Genomic DNA, 22,264 nt, shown 5'->3' with positions numbered 1-22,264 from the left:
CCCGGACGCCAGCTCCTCCCGGCGGCCTCCCGGGCCTCGTCCGCCCTTCGCCCGGTGAGCTCGTCCGCGCCCGCTCCCCTCTGGGCCAGGCCCGCGGAGGGGCGAGGTTTCGTCGCGGTCACGGCTCGGTCTCGGCCCGGCCACCGGCGTCAGCCCCCTTCGGAGGCGGGATGAACGGCTCGCGCGGGGACGGGACGCGGTCGCGGAGGCCCCGGGCCGGGCGCGCGCGCGGGGCGGGGGCGCTGCGGCAGCCCCGGCGGCCGGCAGGAGGCGCAGCGCGGGCCGCGGCGCCGGGAGGTGGGAGGGGACCGGGCGGGGAGGGGAGCGACAGAGGAACGCGGCGGCGGCGGCGGCGGCGGCGCGCGCGCCCAGCCCACCCCCTGCGCCCGCCGCCGCCCGGACAATAAACAGCAGCGCGCGGGGCGATGCGCGAGCCGGTGCCGCCGCCCCCGCGCCGCGCAGCCCGGGCCGCCAGGCCGTAGCCCGCCGCGCCCCGCGCCCCCAGCCCCCGCGGCCGCCCGCGGCCGCCCCCGCCCAGCGCCGCGGACCCACCGGACCTCGGCGGGGAGATGGAGTGAGTAGGCGCGCTCGGACGGGGGCGCGGGTCTCGGAGAACGGGGGGGCCGCGGGAGGGGCGAAGCTTCCACTACATCCCCCTAACCCGGGCGTCGCGGCCGCGCGTGGAGAGGGAGGTGGCGAGGGACCCCCGAGGCCCCCAGCCCAGCTCGGGAGCGACCCACGCTGCGCCGCGCGCGCGCTGAGGCCTCCCGCATCCCCGACCCCGGCGGCCCACGGCCTTCCCGGGACTCAGAAGGCAGCGGCCGGGGGCACCCCGGGACACTGCGAGGGGGAGGCCGGTGTCTCCGCCCGCGCCCTGCCCGCGCCCCCTGGGCTAGCTTTGGCCCTCCGCCACCTGTGGGCTCTCGGCGTGCTCCCTGGAGGGATGGAGCGACCCCTCCCCACTGCACTGGTCAGGCCTTGAGCCCCGCACCCCCAGCCTGAGCTCGCCGCTGCCTGTGCCCAGGACGCGCGCGCGGGCCAGTCCTGCCTGCGCCTGGCTGGCCTCCCCAAGGGCCCGAGTGCTGTCCGGAGCCCCCGCTCTGGCCGGTCTGGCGCCAGATGTTGTCCCAAGGTCCAGCTGCAGGAAGGGGGCTTCTGTCCTGGCTTCCGGTCTGGGATATGTGAGACCGGGGGTCCAAGCACTTTCCAACGGGGGAGCTTGGGGCTGCTCCCCTCCCCGGAAAGTGTCCCCAAGATGAGGCGCCAAATGGTGTTGCCAAGAGTCCACTGGCCAGGGTGGGAACAGAGTGGCGGCCGCGCCGGGTGCGCTGGCTGCGGAAGGGGTGCTTCAGGAGCAGGTGCCAGCCGGTGTGCGGGTCATTTCAGACACAGGGTCCCTCTTCCCGGGTCGGGGGGGGGGGGCTCCGTGTCCCCACTCCCACAGGTGGGTGCTGGAGGTTGAGGGGTGTGTTTGCAAGGGCAGGGAGTGGGGACTGGCGGGTCTGGGGCCTGGCAGGCCACTCACTGTGCGGGGCCAAGGGCCCCACCCTGCCGCCCGGCGCCCCCTGCCTGGCCTGCTGGGCGTGTTTTCGGAACAGACAGCTTTCCTCCAGGGGTTCACCCGTGACCCACCACGCCCTCAGCAGGAAGGCGACACCCAGTGTCCTCTGCTTTTGAAAACCCAGACAAAGGCCCAGCCGCTCCCCCACCCCCCGCTGGGAGCCCAGCCAGGGGCTCAGGGGAGCCAGGGCCTGGACTTGTCTGCACCAGGATCCCCCACTTGTTTATCTGCTCTGCTCCCTGGGCCCGTGGGAGCCTCCGGGCCTCCTGACAGCAGGCCCTGGGCAGGGTGTGGCCGAGGGGAGGGGGCTGCCTTGGGGAATGAGGGGGGAAAACGAGGATAACACTCACCCAGAGCAGAGGAATGGGGGGTATCGCGGTTGGACCCCATTGTCTTCTTTCCCGTTACCCTTTCTTTCTCATACTAAGGCCCAGAGAGGGACAGCGCTCCCCTGGGGTCACACAGCACAAGGAGGGTGCCCTGCCCTGTGCCTTCTCGGCCGCAGGTCAAACGTGGCACCATGGCCACGCACTAGGTGGGTCACTGGGTGCATCTCGTGGCGTTACGTGGCCTGAAGAGCCATGAGAGACGCGTCTGTCCCCAGTGCTTGGGGCGACGGTGGTGGCTGCGCCGACTGGAATGCCGGCCCCCGGCAAGCTCTCCTTTCCCATGAGGGTGCAGTGGGCTCGAGGCGTGGAGGCTGCAGCCACTGGAACGCGACACTCGCCTCGTCCCGTCTCCATGGATTTGGCCATCGGAGTCACCAGAGATGGTTTCAGCTTACAGTGGTACTGGAAAGTTTCTTTTAAAAATAAATTTAAGAATTTGACAAAATTTCATCAACTTAAGGATTAAACTAATTTCCATTAGTTTAAGAATGTAGAGATTTATCAAAAGCTAGCCAGTCACTAACCACCAGGGCGGTGGGAGAGATGGCTGATCCTGCAAAGATGGGGCAAGGGTCAGGGGTGGCGGCACATGGAGATGCTCCTGGGAGGGGGCTCAGGAGCTAGGGGCCAGCCCCGCTCTGGGGAGGCTTTGCCCTGTGGCCCCGGGTGAACAGTTGCACCTCTGGGAGTCTCAGTGTCTAGCTGGTAAAATAAGGAGATTTTAGCCTGGAGCAGCCATTCTCAGATGCTCAGGCACTCTCCCGGGTGAGCAGGGCGAGCAGGGCGTGGGCCGGACCCACCCTCACGCTGGGCATCTTCAAGGAGAAAGTCTCCGTTGGGTGCTAACTGGGTCCTTAATGCCTTTTTCACACTTGCTCATCTCCCTTTCTAGTCAGAGACGGCAGCTGGTTGAAAGGCAACAGTATCTAGTGATAATTGAATAACAGGCTTTTATTTTCATTATATCTATGTTTTTCATGTTTTTACTCTGATGTTTGTGGCAGTGGCTTCTGGTTTTTTCGGTCTTGATAACAACGAAACCTTTCCTGTGAAATAAGGGGATTCAATTTAAGGTGCGAGTGAGGGGGAGGGAAGCAACGTGCGAGGATGCTGGAGGTGGTGGCGGGAACGTGGGGCGCACAGGGGGCGCGAGGGGCACGAGGCGCCGGCGTCATTCATTCGCCGAACGATCATCGCTCTGTAGCGGGCCCTGTTCCGGGCGCTTCGTCCGTGCGAACGCGCGGGATCCTTCCAGCAACCCCGCGACGTGGGGAAACCGAGGCACAGAGAGGGGACGCGGCATGCTGGAGGGCACACGGCTGGAAGGCGGTGGGACCGCATGGGATTTCCCGAGCGGCGGCGTCTCAGCCGCTGGAGGTGGGGGGAGGCGTGGGGCGGGGGTCTTCGTGCCGTCCCGTGTCCCAGGGGTTGTGGTCTGCAGGGTTCCTCGGTACCAGTGTCTCAGCCCGATTGGTGGCCTCGGCAGTAGCCTGTTCCTCTGGGGACATCTGCCCCCGCATTCTCTCCCCAGAGAACCCTTCTGCAAGTGCTCATTTGGGGCATGGAAAGAGGGCGTCCTGACTCCTTGGGAGACTGCGGGCATGTTACTTGCCTTCCCTGGGCTCACTTTTCATGTCTGGGGAATGGGGACATGAGCCCACCCTGCCCCTTCCCGGGCGGGGGGCACAGTTAGAAGAGAGGCGGGTGCCATAAGGACTTGGACCCTGGAAGTGCCACCTGCAGCCCCATTTGAGGCCTGCCCTCAAGGGTCCCAGATTTTGATGCTGGCAAATGAGTTGATGTTCTGAACAAACAAGTCACATCACCGTTTTCCATATCTCGGGCAGATTCTGTCCACCCTTCCTCCATCCAGGAAGCTTCTCATTCATTCATTTAAGACATGCTCCCTGTTGACCCTCCAAACCGTGTAGGATCAGAGGGGCTTGGAGGAGCTCGTGGAGGGCCTTCTCTGTGGTGAGGGGAAGGTTTCCTGGTCCATTCCATTGTGGACCTTTTCTGAGAAGGATATTTAAGGGTTTACCCAGGCAGGCAGAAGGGAGCAGCCGGTGGAAAGATTGGCCTGTGCGAAGGCCTGGAGGTGGGAGAGCGTGGGGAGAAGGAGCACTTCCGTTTGTGTTCTTGGGGCTGGGTCCTGCCAGACCTGGAGTGCCAAGCTGGGGGCCCTGGGGAGCCGGGGATGGTATCTGGCTGGGTCAGGGAGTGAGAGCTGATGCCAGGCACCAGAAAGGGGCTCCGGCAGCTGAGGGGCCAGGTCAGGCAGGAGCAAGTCAGGATTCGGCCAGGATGGGGGTTGTGGGGCAGCTTGGAGGGAAGTGAGGAAGGGCCGCAGGGCCCGAGGTTTGGGTGGGCGTGGACCCAACTTCATCCTGCGTGGTGTCCTAGCAGCCCAAGGGGCCCAGCCGGCCTGGTTAGGGAGGGATGGCCCAGCCCCTGGATGCCAGGGAGGCTAAAGGGTGCCCTGGCTGTGTGGCCCAAGGGTCATGGGACAGCTCGGCGGAAGTTTCGCTGTTTGAGGAGCATGATGTTGGCCAGGGTGTCTGTCTTCAGCCGGTGTTCAGGAACAGTCTGGATTGGGCTAGAAATTGGAAAAGGAGCCCAAGCCAGGCCTTGTGGTGGGCAGACCAGGCGAGGACCAGTGTGAAGGCAGGCTGAGTATGAAGCTGCATGGACGGGGCCAGGCCTGGGTGACAGAAGGGGTGTTGGGGGCAGCGATACGGGGGCCTCGAAGGCCGATGAAGGGCGGGGTCTTGGCAGGGGGCCCACAGGATGTGAGCAGGTGACGTCCTGGTGGGTTTGTGTCCCAGTCCTTCTGATAACAAAGAGCCTCAGGGCAGGGGCAGCAAGACCTCGCAGTGCCCCACAGGGTGGGCAGGCCCCCCGCTCTGGCCCCAGCCCAGCCCTCGGCGAGGGGGTCAGCACTTCCGCTACAGGTATGTGTATATTTATTCTTACCGGCTTTGCCGAGGTATCATTCCTATACCACACAGTCTTAGAGTAAGCACACACTTAAAGTAAACGCTTTGGCAATTTTCAGGAATTCACAGAGCTGTACAACCGTCACCTCTGTTTAATTCCAGAAGATTCCATCACCTCCAAAACTAACCCTGTCCCCTTCGGCAGCCCCTCCCCCAGCCCCTGACAACCACGCCCCCACTTCCTGTTCCTGTGGGTACGCTGGATCTGGACACTTCACATAAGGGGAATCACACACCGCGTGGCCCGTGTGTCCGGCATCTCTCGCTGAGCGCCGAGTGTCCACGTCAGCCCCCCGCCCCTTTTCATGGCTGAGTAATATTCCAGTGTGCGGACGGGCCACCTTGTGTGTGTCCATTCATTACTGACAGGCATTTGGGTTGTTTTATATATTAACTTGTAAAGTCCCTTCTAGGGTGGTGGGGCTTGTCCCATGTCCTGTTCTAGATAAATATGACAGAGTTTCTTTAGAAAAAAAAGCAGTTGTTATAGGACAGGTGGTTGGTCCATGGGGATGGCAGGAATGTGACAAGGGCTGAGGAACCCTTGGGTGGGGGCCTCCTCTGGAAGACCCTACTTGCCCTGCTGGCCCACTGCATATCAGCATGAGCACCCGCTGTGTCCTGGGTGCTGGGGACATGATAGGGACAAAGAAAAAACGGTTACTGTCCTTGTGGGGAAATGAAATAAGCAGAGGTGCAGGGTTTGGGGTGGTGGTGGGAGCTGGCAGGGGCATTTGGGGGTCCCGAGGGCTGAAACTTAATCGAGAAGGTCAGAGGAGACCCAGAGGGAGGTGACAGGGAGGACAGGCCCGAGGGAATCAGCGAGGCCTGTGGATGCGGGACCACATGCGCCAGGCAGGAGACACAGCCAGTGCAAAGACCCTGGGGTGGCGGCGTGCCTGGGCTGTCTGAGTGTAGCTCGCGCAGACTGGGGGGCGGATGGGGCGGGGCGGGGGCCCTGGGGTCTTTAGGGCTGATCTCTGCAGCTGGGTTCGCCCTGGCACTGGCCTCTGAGGAGGCTCTGCCCACAGAGCCTCCATCGCGCTCCACTGCCCTGCCCGCTTCCAGGGCACAGGGCAGGGTCCGGCTCCTTCCCACCCCAGGCCCAGGTTAATAGGCAACAGGTTCGGCCCTCTGGGTCTGTGGACTGCTCTGACCTCAGTGGCCACCATGGGCATGATGTCCCTCTGCCTGACCCTTCCAGGAAGCTTGCGGCTCATGGGCTGTTCGCCTCAGCAGTGACAGCAGTGGTCCTGGGGGCCACCTGATGAGGGAGAGACTTAGGAGGGCTTCCTGGAAGAGGGGGCTGCACCTGAGCTGAGCTTGGAGGTGGAGGAGGGAAACCAAGGGCAAAGGCAGAGGGCTGGAACCGCCGTCAGAGGCTAAGGTCGCCTCAGGGTGACGGAGCTCCGGGAGGCGCTGGGGAGACAAAGGCCCCACAGGGAGCTGGGAACGCCCGGTGGAATGGGGACTTCCCCCAACTCCATGCCCCGCCCGGTGGGGGAAGGGGCCCCTCTCTCACCTCCCAGCCCCGCGTGACTCTGCCCCCGCCCCCCATGGCCAAGGTCGTTGTCAGCTGTTTCTTTTCAATTAGCACAGGAATGTTCCAGCGCTGGGCTCTGAGCCTGCCCGAGCCCGGACCCCCTCATTCTGGCTGGAGCTGCCCGGGCATGGGCCCCGAGGCCGAGCTCCCCACCGCCCCGCCGGCTTCCCGCCTCCCGCCCCGTCCTGCCCGCTGGGTGACCTTGGGCCGGTTTCGTAACCTCTCTGGGCCTCTAAAAAATAAACGCCCCGCAAAGCGGAGGCCTCTGCCGGGCTTGTTGGGCTTGGGCCTCATTAGCTCATCTCCTGGAGCCGGGATTATCTCACGCGCTCGCAGCCGACGCCCTCGCCTTGTCCTGAGCCGCCCACATCGCCTCTCGAGCCCAGAATTTGCTCCAAGCGCCATAAAAATAATCGCGCGAGGACAGGAGCCTGCGCGCTCGGCGGGTGGGCGTCCGGGCGGCGGGTGCGTTCCTCCAGCGGCTGCGAGCTGCGGCCTGCTGTGCAGCGGAGCCGGTGGCGGCCCAGAGACCTCGGAGACTCGCCCCAGCTCGCTCAGCCAGCGGGGTCCCCGGCCGCGCCGCTCCAAGTCTGCCCCGGGCCGTTTTAGCCGAAACTGAGCTCCCGCCATGAGATCTTTTGTGATCGGGCCTCTGCTTCCCTCGCCGAGCCCTACTGACGTCCCCACCGCCCCACTGACGCGCCCCTTGCCTCGGCCAGACCTCAGGGAGACCCCGCGCTCCGTGGGCCCGCCTGTCTGGGCGCGGGTCCCAGCGTCACCATTTAACAGCCCGTCCATCCCGTGTGTACGCGTGTAACCATCCCTGCCTCGCGGGACCCAAAGGATGGACGCTTAGCGAGTGTTTGCAGACCTCCCCCTTCCCAGCCTCGGTCTCCCCTCCGGTAAAGTGAGGCCGAGCCGCGCCCGGAAGGTGGAGAGCGCCCAGGAAGGTGCTCTTAGTCATGCCGTTTCACCAGAGTCCTATTGTGCTTTTCAGATTTACGATGCCGAGCATTATCTTGGCTTGACCTTGGCTCCCTCACGCCAGGGGCGGGTCCGGACCCTTCCCGGGTGGAGGCCCTCTCCTGGGAGGGTGCCCGTGAACCCAGAACGCGATCCTCCCCTGGCAGCGGGGACGGGGTGGACTCGGTTACCTCTCCGCTTCCATCCCCGTCTAGGCAGCCCCTGAAGCCCGGGGCAGGAAGCCCCTGAGCCCCCCAGCGCCGGGCTGGGGGCGGGAGATGCGTAGCACCGGCCCCACCCCCGCGTGCCGGGCTCGGCGTTGCCATGGGGACGGCGCGGTTGTCAGGGCGACCGCCTCCCGCGGGCCCCGCCATCCATCACCCGAGGCGGTGGCGCCCTGGGCGGGGCAGGGCGGCTCCAGCGCCCCCAGGCCTGGGGAGGGGCCGTGAGGGGCTGCGCTGCCCGCTCCCCTTGGGCTGTGACGGGGGTGGGGGGGGACGGGACGCGAGGGATGGAAATTCTCTCCCTGGGCCCGCCTTACCTTCCCCCTGCCCTGGCTCGGCCAGCAGGGACAGGCCACCCAAGCGAGGACACTGCCCGCCTTGTCTGCAGCCTGGGGAGCTGGCCTCACAGCTGTCGCTGTGTCCCTGCGTCGAGCATGAATGGCCACCTGCCCGCCGCGGTGTAAGGGGGCCTCGGGCGGTGGTCCGTGTGGGCAGCGTGGCCCTGTGCACTGGGGTCTCAGCTGCTACGTGCCCCTCCCCCAGCCCTGCCTTTTTCCAGGGTGGGTATCCGGAGGCTTCCGTGGAGCTACAAAAAGGGTAGGCCCGTGTGCGGCCGGAGCCGGGCAGCTCGGTGCATCCGAGCTCCGCCGCTTCCTAGCTGTGTGACTTTGGGGCCAGTAACTTGCCCTCTCCGGGCTTCCGTTTCTGGCCATGGGAAGAGCATAGGAAGCAGAGGAAACAGCGAGTGCAAAGGCCCCGAGGCGGGAACGAGCTTGGTGCCGTCACGCCCCGGCCAGGAGGTCCTGATGGCTGGAGCGGAGGTCGCCCCGGGCCGGCCGGCGGGCGTTGGGAGCCAGGGAGGCTTCAGAGCCGGAGAGCCACAGGCTCCGCTTCTCATTTCGAGGTCCTGCCTCTGGTTGTGGGGTGGAGAGGGGGCTGTCGGGGGCCACGGAGATGGCAGGCAATGGCAGTGGCCTGGGCTGGGTGGGAGAGGGGGGGCTGGCAAGAGGTGGGGGAGGACGGGCCTTTGCGGGACGTACAAGGGCCGCCCTGCCTGCATCCCGCAGACCCGGAAGCCTGGCCGGCCCAGCCCTCGAGGGGGGGCCCCAAGCTGTATAGGGGGCCGTAGCCTTCCCTGAAATCTTCGCAGCCGGACGCGGCCTCCCGAGGAAGGAGTTGTGGAGCTGCGGCGGGTGCAGCTGCCACTGCCGGCCCCGAGGTGGCACCGAGGTGGCCCTGGGCAGGCGGGGAAGAGCTGGGTGGGGTCACCTGGCTGGGGCGTGGGAGCCAGATGACTTCAGAGGTCTCAGCGAGGCCAGGAAACTGGACCTGAGTGGTGCGGCCAGAGGAGGTGGCGGGGCAGGGCGGGCCTGTCACCCTGTGTGACTTTGGGCCTGTTTTCCGACTGAATCGCAGGGGGCAGGGGCATAACAGGAGCATCTAGAGCTGGGGGATCCGCTTGGCTGTACAGAGGGGGAACCAAATCGGAGGCCGCGGGGTAGCTCTGGGCTCTGGGACTAAACCAGGCGGTGGGGGGGGAGGGGAGATGGCGGCGGGGCCCGAGAGTGATCTGTCGCTTCCGTCCCTTTGAAGATAAAGGGCTTGGGGGGCCCTGTGGTCATTCGGGGTTGGGAGCAGAGCTCGAGACCCTCCCCCTGCCCCCAAAGCTGGAGAATGCTTGCCGGGCGGGAGGCGAGGAGGGGGTGATCCAATGCGTCCTGAGACTCCCTCCAGCCCAGAGCCCCAGTGAACTGTGCATGGTCCACAGCCCGGCAGTGCCCGCTCCTCCCTGACCCTTCCTGGGGGTCTAGGCGGAGCTTCGCCCCTCCTGCCCCTTGGTCCTGCCCTGCGGGGGTGGTGGGAGGTTTATGGGGCGATCAGTGACGTTGCAGGCGGGGTGGGGGTGGGGGTGGGGGGGCAGGGTCCCCGTTCACAGGGGTCACCCACCTGGAAGGTGCAGGGAGGAAACTGCACCCAGATCTGCTGAAAGCAGGATTGGGGGGCCGCCCTGCCCCACCTCCTCTGTCCCCACCCAGGATTCTGGCCGCAGAGACCACGTCCCAGCAGGAGCGGCTGCAGGCTATCGCAGTGAGTTCTTCCTACCCCTCGCCGGGTGGTGGTGACCTGGGGTCTCAGGGGTTCCCCACACTCAGCCTGGAGCTCATGCAGCTTAGGAGTGCCTGCTGGCAGTTCCCCACAAATGAAAACACAGAGATCCCCTTCATCTTCAGAACACAGACTCTGTACCCCTTGTGCAGGTGGGGAAACTGAGGCAGTGTAGAGTAGAACCCTGCCTTCACGCGGAGGCAGGTGGAGGGCCAGTGGGCCACGTGGGCGCCCTTTACAGCAGACGCAGGACCCGTGCGGACAGGGCCCTGGGTGGGTTCAGGGTGTCTCCGCGGCGCCCATGCTGGGTCCTGAGCCCCTTCCGTCCACCCGGTCAGGAGAAGCGGAAGAGGCAGGCGGAGATTGACAGCAAGAGGCGGCAGCTGGAGGACGACAGGCGGCAGCTGCAGCATCTGAAGGTACGGCGGGCTGCCTCCTCGCAGGCCAGGGGCCTGGCCTCGGCTGGGGGCAGGCGGTGGCGGTGCCCGGGGACCCGAGCCTCAGCCGGATGTGGGGTTGTAGGGGGTGGTCGGAGCAGAAAGGCTGCTGTAACCCTGAGCCCGACCCCTGCCACCCCCAGTCCAAGGCGCTGCGGGAACGCTGGCTGCTGGAGGGGACGCCGTCCTCGGCCTCGGAGGGCGACGAAGACATGAGGAGACAGATGCAGGAGGACGAGCAGAAGTCGCGGCTGCTGGAGGAATCCATCTCCAGGTGGGCGGGGCGCGCGCCCGCACGGGTCTGGGCCGGGAGCCCCGAGGAGGGGCTCTGCGGGCCCCGGGGAGGGGCGTTTGGCCACCTTGCTCGGTGGTGGCGGTGGCGGGAGCAGGGGGACCTCTCCACACGGGTAGGGGGCCGGGGGGCCACCTTGCTCGTGCGGTGGTGGTGAGCGCCGGGACGCCCCCCACCCCGCCCCGCACCGGGAGCTTTAACGCATGCGCAGGCCTGCGGGTGGTTGAGGGAGGCCAGGTGGGCTGCCTCCTGTGACCCCTCCCTGCTGACACCCAGCAGAGCAGGTGCATGAGGGACGTGGCGTCATGGCGGACGTGAGCCGAGGATGGGCGTTGCCCGCAGCGGCCCCCAGGGGCGCTTTCTGGCGCGGGCCCCGCTGGCGAGCTCTTCCCGGCCTCGCTCCTCGCTGGCTCTAATGGAGGCCGCGGAGGCACCGGCGGAGGCCTCAGGAAGGAGGGGGGAGGGGCTGGGGAAAATGACCATCCCCCGCAGGCCGGGACAAAAGGCCGGGGTTTCCGGGCCGGCTGGAGGCCCAGGCTCGGCTCCAGGGCAGCAGGTCAGGGCGGAGGGAAGTGACGGCCGAAATTCCAAATGTGCGCTTGGCCAAGGAGAGGCCTGCCAGGCCCGGTGGCACACTGGGGCCAGCGCTGCCGTGGTGACCTCGGTCCTGTCCTGATGTGTCCAGTTTGGAGGAAAATGGGGGGGTCCATCCCCAGGTCTCTACTTGTGAGCGAGGGGAGGGCCACAAGTCTCTCCACACATCTTAATTGCAGCAGAGATTAAGCGGGAGACTGAGACGGGTCTGTGTAGGGTCATTGGGGGGGGTGGCAAAGGGGCACATGCCAGGCAGCTTGGAAAGTGGGCGGCATGTCCCAGCCATGGGCAGCTGGATGAGGTGGCCCCTTTACATCCCACCCTCAGGTGCAGCCCTGGGGGCCTCGCTTGAGCCCTGCTGTGAGTTTGACAAATGCCGAGTGCTGTGGGGGCCTTGGCTTTCTCCCTCCCAGAGTAACCCACTCCTCAGTGGCTCTACTCAGTGCCCCCTGCCTGGACACCTCTTCCAGGACGCCCTCCAGGCTGACACCAGCTGTGTCCAGCCTGCCGACCTGGGCTCACTGCGTTGGGTGCTGCAGACTCACCCCCTGTCTGACCCTCGGGCAGATGGCGGCTGGGGCGGGGTTTCACATACCAGCTTTGTTTTCACGGGGTTGCTGTGTGGTGTTATCTTCTGGTACTTGAAAAGTGACATGGTTTTTCCAGTTTTCCTGGAGGGATAAAGCTTCCTGTAAAAATAAATGTATTTGAGTGGAAAGAGAGAGTCGGCGGAAGCGGCACGGGCAGCTCTGCTGCCTGCTGGCCGGGCGCGCGCGTCCCTCTGTGCCTCGGTTTCCCCAGTCGTGAGGGAAGCGACAAGAACACCTCACAGTGCTAGGAAACGTCGTAGTCCCCGTGCAGAGCGGTGCGGCCCGGGGACACGCCAGCGGGTGTCCTCACCACGTGCCCCCTCCGCAGACTCGAGAAGGAGGTGGAGGTGCTGGAGAATGCGGTGGACGTGCCGCCGGCCACCGCCAGGGACAGCGTGGTGACCCCGAGCCCGGCACGCGCCCCGGCGCCCGGCCCCGCCAGGGAGGCCCGGCAGGCCGAGCCAGCGCTGAACTCTCAGCAGGTAAGGCAGTTCCTGGGCCCCGCCCTGCTGTGGCCGGAGTTTAGGGCCCCTGGAACTTGAATCCTAGCCGTATGACCAGGGACATGGCTCTGCCTCTCTGGGCCTCAGTTTCCCCACCAGTAAGAGCACCTGCGTGCTGAGGATGTCACAGGGGTTAAACGAATCCGTGGATGACAAGCAGCTTACGTGAGAGCCGACACGAAGAGAGCTGTCCTCGAGCGTCCCCCGCTCGTCATCGTCGTGACTTCTGAGCACCTCTGTGTGCCTGGCCCGCGCCGAGCACGTCCCTGGTGCCTCCTGGGCCCAGAGAGGTTGAGAGGCAGGCTCAAGGCCACGTGGTGGGGAGCAGTCTTGGCCAGACCTGGCCATTGACTCCAGGGCCCAACGTCTTTGCCAGGTTCTGTTGAAACTGGACCCAGAAACATTGGGCCCCGAGCTCGCGGGCACCGCAGTACATTCACGTCCATTCAGGAATGTCCCAGGCACCTTTGCTGTGTTCAGGACTGGGGGACACGCCTCCTCTCCCCCCACTCATCCTCGTTACCCTCCGCCCTCATGCTCAAGGAGGCCTCTGGTTCATAGGAGGGCTGGGCAGACTTCCCGGAAGAGGTGGGCTTTGAAGGTTGAGTCGTTCTCCAGGCGGGGTCATGTGATGAGCGGGGGCTTCCGGGGAGGCTGACTGAGCACATACTGCGTGCCAGTGGCGTGATGCCCACGTCCTAGGGGGAGACAGGCCCTGGCTGGGTAGATAATGTTGTAATTGAGGCACTGTGCCACGTGATGGACTGTCCTTGGATCGGTCAGGGAGCTGAGTGAGGAGCTGGACAAGCAGGAATCTGGGGAAGAGCCTCACAGATGAGGGGACACACAAGGGCTTGGGACAGGGATGTGTTCGAGGAGCAGTGAGGGAGGTGGGGAAGTCGACTGACCCGGTGATCAGACCAGCGATGGGGGAGGGGAGGCGGGCAGTGGGCAGGGCTCAGCTGACACAGGCCCGGGGCCTTCGAGAAGGCTTCTGTGGGCACCAGGGAGCCACAGATGCTTCTGAGCATGGCAGGGACCTCAGGCTGTCACAGGCTGTGGGGGCTGGGATGAGTCCAAGAGGAGGTGGCACCCACGATGGGGTCCCGGCTGACGGGGGACCTCCCCAGGCTCCTCCCCCCATGGGTGGGACCCGGTCAGCGGGAGGAAGGCGCTGGCACCCCTGACCCCTCTCTCCTTTCTTGCAGACCCCGCTGGGAACGCCCAAAGGTATGGCTTCTGGAAGGGCCGGGTGGGGGCTGGCGCCCCCTGGTGGCCAGGGCGGGGATGGCGGGGTGGGGAGCGCGCCTCGCAGCTAACAAGTAACGGCGTTGGCAACAATGTCTGCTCGTCCTTGGTCTTCTCCCGGAGCCTGCGGGGCCTGGCCCTGTGCGCTCATCGCCCGTGCGCTGGGTTTCACAGCAGCCCCCGTCACAGATGCAGAAACCGAGGCTTCGCAGGGGCCCGTGTGGCTGAGGGCCGGGCCCCATGCAGAGGCTCTGGCTTCCGGCCTCGCGCGGGGCCTGGCCTCGCCTGACCCCTTCTGTCCCACGTGCACTTGCTCTGAGCTTCTGAGCAGGTGGGGGCCTCGGTTTTCACATCTGTGAAATGGGGTCTGTCAGTGTGAGGATTCAGAGGGGCTTGTGGGGAGAACAAGGACCCTGCCGTCCTGGGGGTCGGGCGCTATTTAAAAGGAGGAGGGTCCAGGAAATAGACCTCCCAAAAAGCCCGAAGTTTGAACTCTGGGACCTGTTTTGTGCCCCTGCAAACTATCACAGACATAATATACACACTTGGAAATATTTCACGTGTACATAGAAATCCAAATATATATATATATTCAGCTATACATACAATAGTTTGTTAAATACTTTAAGTATGCTAAAGTTATTTAACATAATTGTATTCAAAAATATGTATTCAGCTAGTCCACTTCTATGTCCAGAGTATGGGAGGAAAGCCACTAGCTAGGACTGGAGGTGGTGGCCAGAAGTGCCTTTGGCCTGATTTCTCGGCTGTTAATTATTCATAGGAGAGTGTCTCCTTGTCTTACTGTGGAATTAAAAATTTATGATAAAAAAAATCCCTGCAGGCCTCTCAGGGAATTTTTGAAAATCATTTGGCCTGAGAGACAGGAAATGGGCTGTGGGCTGAGGTGTGTTTGGGGGTTCTTGGCCTGTCAGAGAGGTCCAGGTGCATGTGTGTGCTAGGGGAGGGGCCAGGTGTCTGGTGTCTGGGGGTTTCTCCGGGTATCTGGGGGAGGGCTGGGATGTCGTCTAGGTGTCTGCCTATCTGGGGGGGTACCCGGGTGTCTGAGTGGGTATCCGGGTGTCTGGGGGTTGTTGGGGTGCCGGGGAAGTGTCTGAGGGAGTCTGCATTTCTCTCATTGGACCCCTCTCTCCACTCTTTGCCCCCTGAGCAGAGAAGCGGGTCTCCAACACCCCAGTGAGGACGGCCGAAGGCTCTGCCGTGATGAAGGCAGGTACGTCCGCCCCCCGCCCGCCCCCCCACCTCGGCCCCACGTCCAGCCACCATCCCGGGCTGTGTGTTGGCCCTGGGGGGCCTGGTGGAACGAGGCGAGGCCCGATGCAGCCGCACCCCCAGGAGGCGCTATGGTCGTGGGGTGGCGGCCGGACCGGGGCGCGGTTCCAAGCCTGGGTCGGGCCGGGGTGCCCCTGTGCTTTGGCGCCTGGGTCGCTCGCCCGCCCAGCTTCGCCGAGAGGGCGGGCTGCTGCATGGTCGCTCTCACCCATCACGTCTTCACGGCTTCTGCCCCCTTAACCACGCTGCTGCCTCCTGGGGCCCGCTGGGGTTGGCACACGGGCTGGACCACGCCCACACGCACACATGCCCGCGGCAGAGCCTGCTCCGCCTCCTCAGGCCGCAGCGGAGAGAGCGAGGCCGGGTCCCTGGAGCCTTTCTGGGTCCCCGGCGTCCTGTGCCCCCAGGAAGCGAGGAGAGGCAGGGTTCGTGCTCAGTGTCTATGAGGTCTGACTCAAGTCCCTCCTCTGCCCCTGGCAATTGGCACCCGATTCTCCACCTGCAGGAGGGGTGAAAGTGCCCTGTCCTCATGCCCGGGGCCTGGCCCGGAACCAAGCCCGAGGGATGATAAGTCACAGGGATGGCAGGACCTGCTTGCCGCCGCTCCCCCTGCTATTGGAGTGAGGTGGGAGGCGAGAACCTTCCTCATGGTCCAGGCAGAGTTTTGCCCCGGGGGGCAGGAGGCAGAGGGTAGCATTTCCCATGGGGGGCGGGGGGACCTTCAGGGCTTCTGTGGCAGTCGGGCCAGTCCCAGCCAGCACTGAGGCCAGGTGTCCCCGCGTGTCCCTCGGCCAGCAACCTCGTGCAGTGCACGGCCAGCCAACTGTGTATCTGGAGGTGGGGTGTCAGGGTGTGTAGGGACATGGGGTTAAACAACACTCATTCATCTAACAAGTGTTTCTGGAGCCTGTGCTGTGTGCCAGGCGTGAGGGGCACAGCCTGGGGGGCCGATATCCTGATGGGGCGTCAGCACATATAACTTACTGATTATGGAGAAAATAAGGCAGAGCATGGGGAGCTGGAGGGAGGACGATTTTAATCAGAGGGCTCAGCGGAGGCCACAGTTGGGAGGTGACATTCAAGCAAAGAACCAATGGAAGTGACGAGGCAAGACGTCCGGGAGAAAGGGGTCCAGGCAGAGGGTGCAGCTGCAACTGCCCCGAGGCTGGATGCGGCCCGGCCTGTGGGAACGGCAAGGAGGCCCGCGTTGGAGCGGAGCGAGAGGGGGCGAGGGCGGGGAGGAGGCGACAGCCAGGCAGGGACAGGCCGGATCGCGCAGGGTCCCGCGGGTGCGGGAGGACTTGGGCTTTTACCCAGAGGGACATGGGAGCGGTGGGTCCTGACTCGGGTGCTCACTGGCGCCCTCTGGTGGCCACGGGAGGACATGCTGTGGGTGGCAGAGGGGGTGAGAAGTGGGCGGGTCCAGTGTGGGAAGATGGAGCCCCCCAGGAGCTGCAGACAATCAGAGCAGAGGGTGAGGGAGAGAGAGGAGGGAGAACAGAGCTGCCCCTACTGGGGCGGGGAGACCCAGGAGTGGCAGGAGCAGGGGACAGATTGGAAGGGGCTCTTGGGCGTGGTGGTTTGGGGGTTCCCGTGGAACCCCACGGGGAGGGTGGCGGAGGCGGTGTGATGCGGGAATTCAGCGTGAGACGGGGGTCAGCACTAGGACAGCCTCCCCCACGTGGCTCTGGATCCTGCAGAGCTGGGCGAGATGCTGGGGGCGGAACTGTGGCCCTAACGGGTAACGGCAGCGCCTTGTTTCGAGAGGGAGTTAGCCGTTCTTCCTGCGGACGTAGATGAGGACGAGTTCCACTGATGGACGTTGGAGGTGTGAAGGGCTGAGGACGCAGGGTCCAGGCCGGGCTGGCATGCTGCCCCCAGTTCCGGCCGCGGCCACGACCGTGAGCAAGGCAGGCCTCTCTACACACTCGTTCAGTTTGAGGCGCTGCAGATGGGGCCTCGTGAGGAGCAGAGGGGTCCAGACCTGCCGCCGGGCCGCTGGGGCGCCGCGGGAGGGGCTGAGCTGCGGAGGGCCACACGGAGGGCGTCCCGCTGCTTGGCTCTGTGCTGCCGGCTCCCCTCCCTGGCTTGGCTGCAGCCCCGCGGGGGGCACGAGGGCGGCGGCCGCGGGTAACCCGTGCCTCTCGTGCCAGCCATGTACTCGGTCGAGATCACGGTGGAGAAGGACAAGGTGACCGGGGAGACCCGGGTGCTCTCCAGCACCACTTCGCTCCCCCGGGAGCTGCTCCCCCGGGGCATCAAGGTCTACGAGGACGAGACCAAAGGTACGCGACCCCCAGCCCGCCACACCCCTGGGCTGACCCCCACCAGCCTTGCCCCGGTGCGTTCAGGGCGAGAGCTTCATCGCCCTCTGCCCACTGCCGCTTGGCTCGACCCGCAGCCCAGGCCTGCCGTCGCCCCAGGGACGGGCCTCAAAAGCTGGCCAAGCGCCAGGTGCCGGGCTGGGCTCTGGGAATTGAATCCCGGTTGGGACTCCCTGCCAGAAAGCCCAGCCCTTTGATCCCCAGCTCATGAATAACTCGTGGGAATAATTACCGCTGTGATAGAGGCTACACAATCCTAGAGTAGATGGGCCGTGAGCGGGGCTCGAAGCATGGGGAGGGTGCGGGGGCCCCTTGGGAGAGAGCAGAAGCTAACCACATGCAAGGCGGGGCCCAGGGGTGCAGGGCGCCTGGCAGAGGCCACAGCACGTCCAAAGGCCCTGAGGTGGGGTCCAGTTTGCTGGGCTGGGGGAGCCAAGAGGAGCCTGTGGAGCTGATGCTGAGTAGAGAGAGGAAGGGGACTAGAAGAGCCTCCCAGGGGTGAGCAGGGGCGAGGCCAGGAGATGCGACGTGCTTTTTAGGGCTCCCTCTGGTGGCCAGAGGAGCCCCAAACTCAGGGGGCAGGGGCGCCTGGGGCAGAAGCCCAGAGCCGGGCGCGCGCTCTCGCTCGCTCTCTCTGTCTCTGTCTCTCTCTCTGTCTCTCTCTCTCTCTCTCTCAACCCCGCCCGCCCTCCCTCTCTCTCTCTCAGTATGATTCACACACCGTCACATTTGCTCTTATTTAAACTACGCAGTTCATCAGCATTTACAGAGCAGCTTCATAAACCTCGGCGCTTAATCTTTGTTCACTTTTGGCATGACTTGTGGGATAAACACAAAGGGCCCAGGGGAGGGGACGTTCCACTCCAGCTTCCCTGAGATGCCGAGGATGCAGACAGACCCCCTGCAGGGAAGAAGCCACTGGAAAGCAGGCTCGGACCCAAGGCAGCCTCCACTCCAGTGTGTGTTCGCTGAACACGGGTCACAGGCCGTTTGGCTCGGCGGGGGCCCCGGGCTGCTCGGCCTACACCGCCGTCGACAGCGCGCGGAGTGCTCAGTGCACAGTCCGTGGGTTTGGGGGTGCGCGCCTCGTCCTGCACCCTCACTCTGGACGCCCCTGACACCCGCTCACCCACGTCCCCTCTGTGGAGCCCCTGGACGTGTCACATGCGCGGAATCGCACGCCGTGTGGGCCGTGTGTCCAGCGTCTCACCGAGAGTCGTGCGTCCAGGTGGCCCTCGTTCGTGTTTTGTGGCCAAGTGGCAGTCCACTGTGTGCCAGGGCCACGCTGCTCACGCAGCCACGCGTCCGCGGGCGTCCGGATGGTTCCCGCCTGTGGCTTTAGGAGTTCGCGTTTCTCGGGGCCGCGACCTCGGGGTGGGATGGCTGGGCCAGGCGGGGACTCTGTGGCCGTCTGCGTTCCTTGCGCTGCCCGCTCATGGGTGGCGCACACAGCAGGGCTCCAGTGTGTCCGCGTCCTCGGCAGCACCTGGTCCCATCGTGTCACAGCGATCGTCGTAGGCATCCCGTCGGGTGTGACGTGGTCTCTCCCGTGGTTTTGATTCCTGAAGCCTTGTGTTCTTAGCGGTTGTTTGGGCCTTTGGGGCATCCCGAGTGTCATTATGGGGACCCCTGTTTCAGGTCAGCTCTGAAGGTTTGGGGCACAGGCCCGGGTGGGCCCCCGGCTCCAGCTCTCCCCAGCTGTGTGGCCCTGGGCATGTCCCAGCAGCCTGGGCTCCTGCACTCAGATGACTGCATGGGGCCGAGGGAGGATGAGCTGCCTCTGTTCGCAAAAGGTCCTCACCGCGGCCACTCGTCCAGCCTGGCCCAGTCCCCAGGGAGTCCGGACCCGCCAGACTGGACTCTGGTTACTCAGCAGTGGGAGGGGGCGACCCATTTCCATGGTGACCGAGGGCTCAGATTCCTGTTTTGGGGCCGTGGCCAGTGGGGAACACTCGGCTTGACTCTCTGTCACCCGGGTGCCCCCGCCCACTGGGCCTGGAGCCCATAGTCACTGGGAAGCTGTGGAGCGTGGACCCCCCTCCCCGGGGGGTTAGAAACTGAAAGTGGAGAGCACTTTCCTTCTGGCCAGAAGCCAGGAACCAGAGCCTTGACCCTTGGCCTGGGAGGAGGCCATCGGTGGGTCCCTCCCTCCTCCCCAGCCTCCAGGCAGCTGTGCTTCTAGGAGTTTCCGGCTATGCATGGCCTGGGGCTGGCATCAGAAGGCAGCCAGGACTCTGCCTGGCGCTGAAACTCTGTCCTCAGAGCCTGCAACACAGCTCAGAAAGCGGCAGAGCTAAGATGCCGAGCGGGAAAGCTGCAGAGATTCGGGAAATGCGTTTGAGGAGACTGACTGTGGGCGGGGGGGATATGGGGAGATCAGACTCCGCCCCGCGGAGCGCAGGTAGCGTTTTCAGAGGGCGACCGTTGTCGCGGCATTTGCACCTTGTGCGCCGTGTCCCCAGACCGCAGTCCCGCACTCTCCCACATTTAAAAACATTCTTCTAAGTAAATCTTGCCTTAGAGAGGCAATCGATCAAAATGCAAATCCTAAGGCATTTATGCTTGAAAGAGAACAAGTTAACCTAATCCATGGGCTGCAGCCAAAGCTGAACTGAGAGGAGAAGGTCTAGCCTTCGGGTCATTTATGAGAAAACAAGAAAGACTGAGTGAATGGAGTATATTAATTCAGGATGAACCACAATATCCCAAGGAAGGAGAGGCCCAGGATCCCTGCAGCTCCCTGGGCCAGGGGGCCAGGTGTGGGCTGGAAGCAGGGAGCGTCCAGCCCCGCCAGCTGTGTGGCCTTGAGCTAATTACTTCCTTTCTGAACTTCCATTTTCACTATCTTTCCGATAGCCAAAAAAAGCCCAGAACTACTTTGTAAAGTGCAAATGCTCCAAAATGCCAGACAATTACATCCGGCTTCACTGAATTTGTCTTTCGTTCTTTGTGAGGGGGTGCTCTTGTGCCTGTCCATTTTCCTGGGGCACACCAGTCTGGCTTCGTAGGGGGCTTAGGCTGTGGCTGGTTTAGTCCAGCTTTTCTCTTTAGACCGGAGGGCGGCCGGCGGACCTGCAGGGCCTGCCCTCGGGTCTCTCACACACTCTCTCTCTCTCTCTCTCTCTCTCTCTCTCTCTCTCTCTCTCTCTGTCTCTGTCTCTCTGTGGCTTCACCAGTGGTCCACGCCGTGGACGGCACCGCAGTGAATGGGATCCAGCCGCTTAGTTCCTCTGAGGTGGACGAACTCATCCACAAGGCAGACGAGGTCACGCTGAGCGAGGCAGGGCCCGTGGCTGCGGCCGCGGAGACGCGGGGGGCGCCCCAGGAGGCCGTGCGGAACGCCACGCCCTCCCGGCGGGAGATCACCGGGGTGCAGGCGCAGCCCGGGGAGGCCACGTCGGGCCCGCCAGGCGTCCAGCCCGGCCAGGAGCCCCCGGTCACCATGATCTTCATGGGCTACCAGAACGTGGAGGACGAGGCGGAGACCCAGAAGGTGCTGGGGCTGCAGGACACCATCACGGCGGAGCTGGTGGTCATCGAGGACGAGCCCAAGGAGGCCGCCCCGCCCAACGGCAGCGCGGCCGAGCCCGCCGCCTCGCCGGGCTCCGCGGAGGGGAATCAGGTGGGGCCCGAGGCCCCCGCCGGCGACACCCAGGACCTCGACATGAAGAAGCAGCGCTGCAAATGCTGCTCCGTTATGTGAGCCGGACCCCCGGCCCCGGCCCCGCCCTCCGCACCAGACACCCACAGCCTGGCCCCGGCGCCCGCCCGCCCTCCACCCACGACCACGGGTCCCGGACCTGCCGTGTTGTCATGTCCTCCTCCTGAGTTTCCTTTCACTGGGAAGAGGGACAGGGGTCCCCCACCCGTCACGCCCCCGACACACCCCAAGCCACAGAGCCGTGCGCCCGCGCCCGGTAGGAGAGAGACACGGACAGCCCCGCCCGGCCTGAGCCGAGGACCCCAGCCCCACATGGCGGCAGCTCCGCAGACGGGCTCCCGCCCACGGGCCCCGGCCGGCGGGGCCCGCCACCCTCTGGGCCTCCTGCCTGTGCCTTCCTGCCACCTCCAATGAGGTCCCTGAGGGGACGTCCCGCCAGAGAGGGACGGGGGAGCTGAGGGGTCCCGGGGGCCTGCTCCATCTCCGCTCAGCCCCGGGGGATACGGTTCCCCAGTCAAAGCACTGGCGTCCGGATCCCGGGCAGGTGGGTGAGGCTGAACCTTGTTGAGGCGACCCAGTCAGAGACCAGCCCGATGTGCCCTCCCTCTGTGCTCTCTGGGTGCGGCCAGCGACAATGCGCCTGGAAGGGGGAGCCCTGGGGCCATGCCCCACTCGGGAGGGGCCGTGAGCCCTGCGCTGTTTCCCGGATGCTGGCAGGCGAGGGTCAGCGAGCCGCCCCCGCACAAGGCGGGGCCACGTGAACCTCTTCTTGCCCTGAGCTGTCACCGCCACTGGGCCCTCCTTCCTCCTGGTGCTAATTTGGGGACCCTGGGCGGGGGCGGCCCTGGCCCCTTCTCCCGCCTGTGTGGGCCGGGACCCTGGGTCCCACCCACCGTACCCCAGACGGCGCTGCTGGGCGTGGCGCCTTCTGGGCAGTGGAGGGGGCGTGGCCTAGGGAGCGAGCGTCCCCTGTCTGCAGCAGGAGACCTCCAGCGGCCCCCATCCCCCTGGAAGGGGGCGAGGGTGAGGGGCTCCCTCCTGGGAGCAGCCCCATCCGGGTTTGCACACCCGTCTCCCGGGCTGTAGACGCGCTCGTCCCCAGAGGCGCATCCGTGCCCGCATTCAGATCTCTTCCGTGTGGGCTGCGGGTCGACAGGGGTCCCTCTCGGCCCCTCCCCTGGGGCCCAGGCCCGGGCACCCCCCCGCCCCCGCCTCAGCGCCGCCCCCGGTGGTGGGGGGAGAGGCCCCCTCCGAGGCGGCCCCAAGCAGCGGCGTTGACCCCTTCCCTCCTTGAGTGGCTGCGTCCTCGAGCTGGAAGCCTCCGCTGAAGTGCCCTTGCTGCCCCTCTGCTTTCGATGTGTGACAGGCCCTGTGTTCTCGACTTTCCCAGAGAAGCAAATAAACCGTGTGAACAGCCCCGCGCCCTGGCGTCCTTGGATTTCCCTGGCGGGGAGGGCGCGGCCGGCCAGGGGGCGGGGCCGCCGGCCCGCGGGGGACCTTAAAGGGAGGCTGCACGGGGCGGGGGGACCGGCTCGTGGCG

At 65.0% G+C, this 22,264-nt stretch overlaps 1 protein-coding gene across 4 annotated transcripts; it reads left to right on the top strand.

Moving 5' to 3' along the window:
• Positions 1-419: 419 nt before the first annotated feature.
• Positions 420-22,141, top strand: PALM (paralemmin). 4 transcript variants are annotated; one of them, XM_016126636.2, is made up of 9 exons: positions 420-574; positions 9,713-9,764; positions 10,121-10,201; positions 10,363-10,493; positions 12,024-12,177; positions 13,407-13,428; positions 14,621-14,680; positions 16,893-17,024; positions 20,240-22,141. In XM_016126636.2, exons 1-9 carry the CDS (start codon positions 570-572, stop codon positions 20,764-20,766), a joined length of 1,164 nt encoding a protein of 387 aa, XP_015982122.2. In that variant the 5' UTR covers positions 420-569; the 3' UTR covers positions 20,767-22,141. The 4 variants fall into 4 exon arrangements, with proteins under 4 accessions (XP_015982122.2, XP_036090159.1, XP_036090158.1 ...); XM_036234265.1 differs by lacking the exon at positions 420-574 and adding an exon at positions 803-2,349; XM_016126635.2 differs by lacking the exon at positions 420-574 and adding an exon at positions 7,939-8,236.
• The last annotated feature ends 123 nt before the right edge of the window (positions 22,142-22,264 follow it).

This window comes from Rousettus aegyptiacus, unplaced genomic scaffold (genome assembly GCF_014176215.1).
Source record: "Rousettus aegyptiacus isolate mRouAeg1 unplaced genomic scaffold, mRouAeg1.p scaffold_m13_p_16, whole genome shotgun sequence".
NCBI lineage: Eukaryota > Metazoa > Chordata > Mammalia > Chiroptera > Pteropodidae > Rousettus > Rousettus aegyptiacus.
Note: the sequence above shows the minus strand (reverse complement) of the source record. Positions and strands in the feature narration are given on the sequence as shown.